The sequence below is a fragment of the Crocuta crocuta genome, unplaced genomic scaffold, assembly GCF_008692635.1.
Source record: "Crocuta crocuta isolate KB4526 unplaced genomic scaffold, BGI_CrCroc_1.0 scaffold130, whole genome shotgun sequence".
NCBI lineage: Eukaryota > Metazoa > Chordata > Mammalia > Carnivora > Hyaenidae > Crocuta > Crocuta crocuta.
Genome location: NW_027527920.1, coordinates 8,410,355 through 8,420,584, shown reverse-complemented (window position 1 = coordinate 8,420,584; position 10,230 = coordinate 8,410,355). Strand labels below are relative to the sequence as shown.

The 10,230-nt window shown below is 36.3% G+C and overlaps 1 protein-coding gene across 1 annotated transcript in view; it reads right to left on the bottom strand.

Moving 5' to 3' along the window:
- Positions 1–3,890: 3,890 nt before the first annotated feature.
- DENND4A (DENN domain containing 4A) overlaps positions 3,891–10,230 on the bottom strand; it is a 131,249-nt gene continuing 124,909 nt past the window's right edge. Inside the window, exon 33 of the mRNA XM_077746935.1 lies at positions 3,891–4,460. Coding sequence (XP_077603061.1) covers positions 4,324–4,460 — 137 coding nt within the window. The 3' untranslated portion in view covers positions 3,891–4,323. The remainder of the gene's footprint in view (positions 4,461–10,230) is intronic.

The window sequence follows — 10,230 nt, the reverse complement described above, 5'->3', positions numbered from 1 at the left end:
CCAGGAAGCGAGAACAATGGCTACAGAAGGGTGATCCCAAGGCCCAAACTCTGGGCATCTACAGCCAATTCCAGCTAGCTTCAGGGACATCACCTGAGAGCCTGGGATCTGATGTTTTTCCCCAGAATGACTGATAAGGAGTGATGGACAGTGAAACATTTTGTCATGAGAAAGTGTTGGACAGCCATTTCATGATTAGGGTCAACTCTAATGATCTAACATCCTTTTTCTGATTAGTTTGCTGGATTTCTGACATTTCTCTTTGCTTAGAAAGGATGATCTGATCACTTCACATTATGACAGAAAGGGCCAAGTAATGTGAAAGCTGGGTCTTGATGGGTAAGAAGTCACTGGGGTGGGCAGGAAAAAGGAGATTTCAGGGAGATAGAAAACTTCTGTAACTTTTATAAAATCAATTTGTTACACTTGGGAATTAAAATGTGAAGCTCTTCCTAACTTAATGGGTTAAGTTCTATGTAGTACTAAGAAAAGATTCCTTCCAAATTTTTGAAAAATGATGTTATGTTTAAATGGGTACTATACATGGTTAAATGGTTACTTTCATCAATACATCTGAAACGTTTTTATCAAATTATAGGCTTGGCCCTTTAGGATACTGTCTAAACCATAATTATCATTTCTTTAAAGACTGATACCAAATAGGACAGGAACTGGAATTTGGTATTTAGGGCACAGCTTGGTAGATATATTTGAAGAACTGGCTGGCCTTCTGTGCCAAAGAATACCCTGGGGGTCTGATTCCTTTTTTGTGGTAGGGTCCCTCCATAGGTGCCATCTGCAATGTGTTTTGGGACTGGTCACTATGGAAGGTGCAGAGAGGGCTCATGATCAGGGCTGTCTTTGCCTGGTGGGGTTGGGGGTGTGTGTGGTTACTGGAGCCAAGCAGGACACCCTGGCCTAAGGTTGCCTTCACAACCAAAGGCAAGCTTTGGGTCTTCAGGCCCGTCACTGTCATGAGTGGGCAAAGGTTGGAGAATTTCATTTACAGGAAATTCTGTCAGTTGCTCCAGTGGTTTTATCACAGCACAATGTTTGAAAAAATCTTTACAGACAAAAGGAGGGAGCTATGCAAATGAAAGCAACCATGGGAAGGCCACAAGACTTCATCAGTAGAGTCTGTTACCATCTCAGGGAATAAGCACCTGCACAGACTTGAGTAAGACACAAACTCCTATACTAATTTGTGTACTGCCAATTTTGTAAACAACAATAATTAAGCCAGCAAATGCACTTGCTCTGAGGCCAGAGGAAGGGGCTAGCATGAAGGGATAAGAAGATAATAAGTCTGAGAATATTAAAGCAAACTGGTATGCAACTGCTAGTGAATTCAATTCTGAAATAAAACTTGATCTTGTATCTAAAAGGAAAGACAGAGGACATGAACTCTACCACACAAGGGGGCCAAGGGCCCTCTTAAAGAGGCAGCCTGTTCTTTCCCTTTCTGCTCTGAAATAAAGTGCCTAATAGCAGCTTTCAAGTTCTAGTGGGAGAAATAAAAATAAAACTGGGCTATCTCACATTACCATACAAACGGGTATTTTCTAACCATATACATAAGATATATTTAGAAATACACCATAACAGCTTCTCTATACAGCAGGCTAACACTTGCTAGTTGCAATAAGTTTCATAGTAATGACCATCATAAAGTAAAATAAGTATTTATCACTTAAAATGCTGAACAAACATTTTCAAGGGCCATTTCTCTATATACGAAAATGTAAAAACATATTAGAAAACCTTAAAACAAAATAAGCCGGCAGTTTTAGGGATTTATCACAACCCCCTCACCCCAATCAGGGGGAAAAAAGACAAAAATCAGAATATGAATAGGCTGCATAATTTCCTATCAACAGTAGGAAGAAAAAGTGGAATATTGAAATAAGATACAAAATACAAATGTATGACATTCAAAACACCGTGGGAGGAATAGTAAACAAGCTATACCAGGACACAGCATGGTTTATTTTCAACTATTAAACATATAAACAAAACTAAGAGTAAGAAAACAAGAGACAGATAATGTAGCAAAAGTGTATTTCTCTCCAACAAGATTGGTTGGTCATGATTCTTCAAAATGTATCTTCAACAGGGAGAAAATTGAAGAGAAGTTTATATAGAGTTATTTTAAAGGATGATCTAGATTTTAATTTTCCTTTGAGTAGGGTTTACCACTTTCTACTTATGTTTTAAGTTTTATTTTTAAAGACTAAATTTGTACAAATAATATTCCCTGGGGATTAAAAATAGAGGAAATAAAACCCAATGAAAAACAGAAACAACTTTGTGTGTGTGGGAGGAGATAAAAATTATACTCACCTTTCCATATGAATTCGAACCATAAAGAATGGGCTTTACCTCACTTTTTTCTGGTCAGGTACTTGAAATTAATAAACTATAATTCTTACATATAGTTTGTGTTAAAGACAAGTTAAAAACAGTGAAAGCTGTTCTTATAAGGGAAACAAAACCCCACAACACAAAAACAGAATAGAACCCCAGAACCCTATTTGGAGAGATGTTTGCTGCCAATGCCAAAAGACTCACCTATCAAATGTTTCTCTCATTTGACAATTTCAAGTGATGAAGGGAAAAAAGACTCCTTTAGAATGTAAAACTTGGATGCGAAGAGTGAAGGAGGAGAATGGAGTTGTATTTACAAAGGAAAGGCATATATATGTGCATAGCACCAGGTTTTTCAAGTAAGCAAGGTCAGCCCCTAGCTAATCTGAACTAAAATTTCACATTTTTAAAACTCTCCCCATTACTTCCCAGGGTAGAAAGCTGTGAAATGTTACAGCTTGATGCTATTCACTAATGGTGTGGACTCACAAGGTAGTTTTTCTGCAGCCAACTGATCCTAAATCTCAGATATCTCCAGCACAAGTGTCCTGGGCTCTCCTGGCTTACATACCAGATTTAGAACCATCTACTTTTTTCTTCTTTGAAACTGTCTAGAGAATTCTTTCATTCATGACAATGTGTGCAACCATGCACACACACATACAGGAAATCTATAAATAATTCTAACAGCCAAAGAATACTTTTTATCAGAAATTACCAAAGAAAGTGATATTTTGAAATAATGGGACTAAAAATACTTTTTTAGGGTCTCTTTAATACCCATGGTGTTTAAATGTTCAATTTATTGTCTGATTTCTGGATATTTCTGGATTTTAGCTTCCATAAACTTCAGATTCTGAAGGCTTACTGAAAAAGCCAAGTTCCTCAATATGGGGAATTCTATCTGGCTGTACTTTTAGAGAGTTATTATTTTTCTACTTTTGAAAAAATATCTTGANTTATACAATCTGCATCATATGACATATTTTAGATATTAAAATAAGGATAAAATCTGGAATAAGTTGTCTGAAATATTTCCCAACCCAAGTGTTGATATAGAATATTAAAATCTAAATTGATATTTGGCTTTGTAAGCTATCCCTGTGCACTGTATGTATTCGTTAGCAATAGAGAACATTTTCAATCATGGTATACTGAACCTTATTTTGCAGAAGCAGACTTGGAACCTCTCCGGCTCTTCTTCTACAAGGCTCAATGAGTCAGTCTGGGCGGTGCGTTCCCTGGCTTTCATCCACTCACTGCAGTCAGGCTTGGCAGTACTAACATGCAATCCTAGCACAACACTTACACTAGCACTGACATTTTTGAATCATTCTCCCGAGTAATAAAAAAAATATATATAGATATAGATAGATAGCTCTACATATAGAGATCTGCAGCTGTACTAATTACTTCAAATAGCAGCAGACAAGGAAAATAAGAACTTAACTGCTTGCTTTGTAAGTTTAAGTTCATTTTGTTTGCTATATTAAGTTCAAAAATTAAAAAAATATCAACTTACTATAAACAATTTAAAATATGTATAATACAACTTCATGGTCAAAACATTTGAATAGTCTATGAAAACAGGAAATACTTTGATCTTACATTTGGTTAAGTTCCATACATGATTTTTTCAATACCCCTTCCAAGGGAAACCACAAAACAGGTGTCTTATTTTGAGAAGCAATTTTGTCTAGGGATTTCCTCTTCACAAAAATACTTAATTGCTTGTTATAGGAGAACTAAAGAAAAAAAAACAGAGATGGAAAACAATGGCTCTCTCCTTACTTGTCATTCTTCTCTTCTTAGAACATTCTGTACATGAACTATCTGGACTTTCTGAATCATTTACAATGCATTTTCAAAAATCGAAGAGAAAGAGTTTAGAGTCTCCAAGTGTTATTTTATACACTGACTATACAATACATATTGAAAGTATACACACACGTGCATATCTTAAAGATAAGGTTCTCCAAAGGTTTTTCGACATTCCATCACCCCTGTACTTGGCGGCCGATCACAGTTGTGTGTACTCTTGACTTGACTAGGTGTGAGGCGATCGTATGCCATCTTGTATTCTTTATCAAATGCATCTGTAAAAATTCATAAAGAAATAAGGGAATTCAGCAATTTATACTTGATATTAACAATCAAGTTTTTTATAATATCACAGAACAAAAAAAATTAGATGCCAAGAAGGCATCTTTGGGTCATTTCTGCCAACTAAAGGAATACAGAATTTCAGAGCTCAAACAGAGACCTCAAAGGTCTCAGCATTTTAGAGCTAGATTACAAAGATCAATGAATGCAAAAGTGTTAAGATGACATCTTTTAAAGTTCTTTTTCCCAGATTTAAAAATTGTGGTAAAATACAAACAAAAGTTACCATCTTAACCATCTTGTAGTTCGGTTTATTACGTACATTCATCACGTATAACCATCACCACCATTCATCTCTGTAACTCTTTTCCGTCTTGTAAAACTGAAACCCTATACCCATTAAACAATAATTCCCTGGTCCCTCCTGTCCCAACTCCTGTCAACTATCATTCTACTTCTGTCTCTATGATTTCTGACTATTCTAATAAGTGACTCATAAGTGGAATTGTACAGTATTTGTCTTTTTGTGATTGGCTTACTTCACTTACATAATGTCCTTGAGGTGCTTCCATGTTATGGTATGTGCCAGAATTAACTTCTTTTGTAAGGCCTATTGTGTGTATAGACCACATTTTGCTTACTCATTCATTCTTTGGTGGACACATGGGTTGTTCCCACATTTTAGCTATTACGAATAATGCTGCTAGGAACATGGATGTATATCTCGTGCAGATACTGCTTTTAGTTCTTTTGGGTATATACCCAGAAATGTAATTGCTGAATCATATGAAAATTCTATTTTTAAGTTTTTGAGGGAACTGCCATACTGTTTTCCACAGCAGCTGTACCATTTTACATTCCTAGTAATTATGTACGAAAGTTCCAAATTTCTATATCTTCACCAATACTCATTTTCTGGGGTTTTTTTTTTTTTGGGTAGTAGCCAGCTTAATGGTGTGAGGTGGAATCCCACTATAGATGTGATTTGTATTTCCTTAATAATTGGTGATGTTGAGCATCTTTTCTTGTGCTTATTGGTCATCTGTATATCTTCTTTGGAAAAATATCTATTCAAGTCCCTGACCACTTTTAATTGGCTTTTTGTTGTTGAATTTTAGAAATTTTTCAAATCGATTCTGGATATTATTTTCTTCCATTCTGTGGGTTGCCTTTTTACATTCCTGATACCTTTCAATACATACAATTTTAAATTTTCATGAATTCCAATTTTTGTATTTTTTCTTTTGTTGCTTGTGCCTCGGGTCATATCCAAGAAATCACTGCCAAATCTACTGTCATGAATGATTTTGTCTTGCTTTCTCCTACGAGTTTTATAGTTTCAGATCTCACATTTAGGTCTTCAATCCATTTTGAGTTAATTTGTTTTACAAGAGAGTCCAACCTCATTCTTTTGCATGTGGATATCCAGTTTTCACAGCATTATTGTTGAAATGACTATCCTTTCCCCAGTGGTGCTCTTGGCTCCCCAGTCAAAAGTCATTTGACCATATATGTGAGGATTTATTTCTGGGCTCTCTATTCAATTTCATTGGTCTACATGTCTGTCTTTATGCCAATACTACATGTTTAGATTACAGGAGCTTTGTAGAAGTTTTGAAATCAATAACTGTGAGGGGCGCCTGAGTGGCTCAGTCAGTTGAGCATCCAACTTCGTCTCAGGTCATGATCTTATGGCTCGTGGGTTCGAGCCCCGTGTCAGGCTCTGTGCTGAATGCTTGCTCAGAGCCTGGAGCCTGATTCGGATTCTATGTCTCCTTCTCTCTCTGCCCCTCCCCCGCTCATGCTCTGTCTTACTCTGTCTCTCAAAAATAAATAAAAGTAAAAAAATAAAAAAAAAGAAATCATTAAGTGTTAGTCATCCAGGTCTGTTCTAAAATTTTGGTTCCTTGAGGTCCCTCTGAGACCCATATAAATTCTAGGATATGTTTTTCTGTTTTTGCAAAAAGCATCATTAGAATTTTGATAGGGATTGCACTTTAATCTATAGATTCCTTTGGATAGTACTGATATCTTACAAATATTAGTCTTCTAAATATATGAAAATGGGATCTGTTTCCATTTATTTGTCTAATTTCTTTCAGCAATGTTTTGCTTTTTTCACTGTACAAGTCTTTCACCTCCTTGGTCGAACAAATTCCTAATTATTTTATTCTTTTTGATGTTACTGTACATGGAACTGCTTTCAATTTTTGGATTATTCATTGCTAGTTACAGAAATTTGACTGATTTTTATATCTTTATCTTTTATCCTGAAATCTTGATGAAATCATTTATTAACTCAAACAATCTAGGTGTTTTTTCTGTTTGTTTGTTTTTTGGTGTGGAATACCTGGGATTTTCTACATATATGATCATGTCATCTATGAACAGAGACAGTTTAACTTCTTCCATTCCAACTTGGATGCCTTTTATTTCTTTCTCCTTCCTAGTTGCTCTGGCTAGAAATTCTAGTACAAGGTTGCCTTGTTCCTGATCTTAAGGGGAAATCTTTCCATTTTTCACCATTGAGTATGGTGTTAATTTGGGGTTTTTCATAAATGCCATTTATCAAGTTGAGGACATTTTCTTCTATTCCTAGTTTGCTGATTTTGCCAAATACTTTTTCTGGATCTACTGAGATATATGTGTCTTTTTTTTTTTTTTATAATTTTATTTATCTCTACCCACCACGGGGCTTGAATTCACAACTCCAAAATCAAGAGTTGCATGCTCTACCAACTGAGTCAGCCAACTGCTCCACTGTGTCTTTTATTCCATTAATATGGTATATTACATTGAAATGAGTTTTGCATATTGAACCAACATTGCATTCCTGGGATAAATCCTAGTTGGTCATGGAATAAAATCCTTTCTAAATGTTGCTGGATTTGATTTGTCAGTATTTTGTTGGGGATTTTTGCATCTATATTAATAAGGGATATTGCTCTGTAGTTTTCTTGTGATGTCATTGTCTTATAATATTGGCTTCACAGAATGAGTTAGGAAGTGCTCCTTTTTCTTCTACTTTTGTTAAGAGTTTGTGAAGCGCCAGTCAGAGTGGCTAAAATGAGCAAATCAGAGAACTCTAGATGCTGGCGAGGATGTGGAGAAACGGGCACCCTCCTACACTGTTGGTGGGAATGTAAACTGGTACAGCCCCTCTGGAAAACAGTGTGGAGGTTCCTCAGGAAACTAACAATAGAACTCCCCTATGACCCAGCAATAGCACTGCTAGGAATTTACCCAAGGGATACAGAAATGCTGATGCATAGGAGCACATGTACCCCAATGTTCATAGCAGCACTCTCCACAATAGCTAAAACATGGAAAGAGCCTAAGTGTCCATCCACAGATGAATGGATCAAGAAGATGTGGTTTATCTATACCATGGAATACTACATGGCAATGAGAAAGAATGAAATCTGGCCATGTGTAGCAACATGGATGGACCTTGAGGGTGTTATGCTGAGCAAAATAAGTCAGGCAGAGAAGGACAAATATCATATGTTTGCACGTATAGGAGGATTAGGAGGAACTTGACGGAGGAACAAGGGGGAGAAGAAGGGCGGAAATGGTGGGGGAAAGGGAGAGAGGCAAACCATGAGAGACTCTTGAATGCTGACAAAAACTGAGGACTGATGGATGTGGGGGGGAGGGGGGATGGGCATGGAGGAGGACACTTGTGGGGATGAGCACTGAGTGTTATGTGGAAACTAATTTGACAATAAACTATTTGTAAAAAAAAAAAACATAGAGGAAATGAAAAAAAAAAGAGGTTGTGAAGGATTAGTGCCCTAGTTCAGGCTGCTATAACAGGATACCATAGACTGGGTGTCTTAAATAATGAACATTTATTTCTCATGGTTCTGAAGGCTGGGAAGTCCAAGATCAAGGCAACAGCAGATCTGGTGTCTGGTGAGAGCACTCTTCCTGGTTTGTGGGCAGCTGTCTTCTCCCTGTATCTTTACATGGTTGAGAGGGATAGCTCTCTTCTTAAGGATATTTACCCATTGTGGGGGCTCCAACCAGATGATGTTATTACTTCCCAAGGTACCCTACTTCCAAATACTATCACATTAAGGCTTTAACATAGGAGTAGGGGCAGGGCACAAATATACAGTCCATCACAATTAGTGTTAATCCTTCTTTAAACATTTGATAGAATTCACCGTCTGGTTCTGGGTTTTTCTTTCTGGGAAGCTTTATGGTTATTAACTCAATCTATTTACTTGTTACAGCTCTAGTAAGGTTTTCTATTCTAGAGTCAGTTTTGTAGCTTATGACTTTGTAGCAATTTTCCTATCTGAATTACTGAATTTGTTGGCATGTGATTATTGATTGTACTCTTATAATTCTTTTTATTTTTGGAAGCGTGGTACGAATATCTCCTCTTTCATTCCTTATTTCATTAATTTGAGTCTTCTCTCTTTTTCTCTTATTCTCACTAAAGATCAATGATCTTTTCAAAGAACCAACTTTGATGTTAATGAGTTTCTCTATTTTAAAAATTGTTTTTCCTTATATTTTCTATTTTTTCTCTATTTCTTCTTTTTTTTTAATGTTTTATTTATTTCTGAGAGAGAGACAGCATGAGCAGGAGAGGGTCAGCGAAGAGAGGGAGACACAGAATCTGAAACAGGCCCCAGACTCTGAGCTAGCGGTCAGCACAGAGCTCAATGCGGGGCTCAAACCCATGAACCGCAAGATCATGACCTGAGCCGAAGTCAGATTCTTAACCGACTGAGCCACCCAGGCACCCTGTATTTTTTTTCTCTATGTCATTGATTTCTGCTGTAATATTATTTCCTTTCTTCTGCTTGCCTTGGGTTTAGTTTACTCTTCTTTATCTGTTTCTTAAGGCAGAAGGTTATGTAGGTATTTACATAGAAGTTCCTACCTGCTTATATTTCCAGTTGAGCATCAGAATCACTTGCCAAATTTCTTATTTTTAGTACTTTCCAGTGTTTCACAACCATTATAGTTAAAAAACAAATATTCACAGCATTCTGCTCAAAGCCCCCTAGCTGCAATATGAATCCATTCATTCTTTTTCTCTTTCTAATAGAAAGTACGGCTAAATGTAGTCATACATTTGTTTACAAACAAAATTACAGGTTAAACACATTTATACTTCTGTTAGCCTTTTTCATCAAATAGTAGTTAATTCTAAATAAGTTTTACTTTTCTTATTAGAACTTGTCCAAATTTTTCCACCTTTATTTCAACTAGGAAATCAAGGACTTATGTGACTTCTGAGTACAATGTTCCCTGGTTATATTTCTTTGGGCCATACTTTTTTTTTTTTTTCCCCAAGCAAAGACAGCAAACACTGATCTCTACTGGGCTCAGATGAACAGCTAAACATTTTTTTTATAGCTAATTTTTTTTTATTGTTGTTATATAGCTAGAATTTTTAAAAGTCATTTTAGTGTAAGGCCAATTTTCCAATTCCCAGCTTTTAAATGAGCAGATTTATTTTCTTTCTAATCAAGCCAGTCTCTTTGTATTTTTTTAAAGTTTATTTATTACTTTTTAGTAATCTCTACACCCAATGGGTGCTTCAACTCATGACCCCCAAGACCAGCCAAGTGCCCCTCTTTGTCCTTGAAACATTGGTTTTGTTTAAAATATCACACTTGTACAAGTTTCGCTTGTACTATTGCATTAGCTTCTTAATTGCCCTTTTCACTGTCTACTGGGTTCCCACACAATTTGTTCTCCTAGACTAGACTAGAGATCCTGGTAAAACAGGTATTGATTATG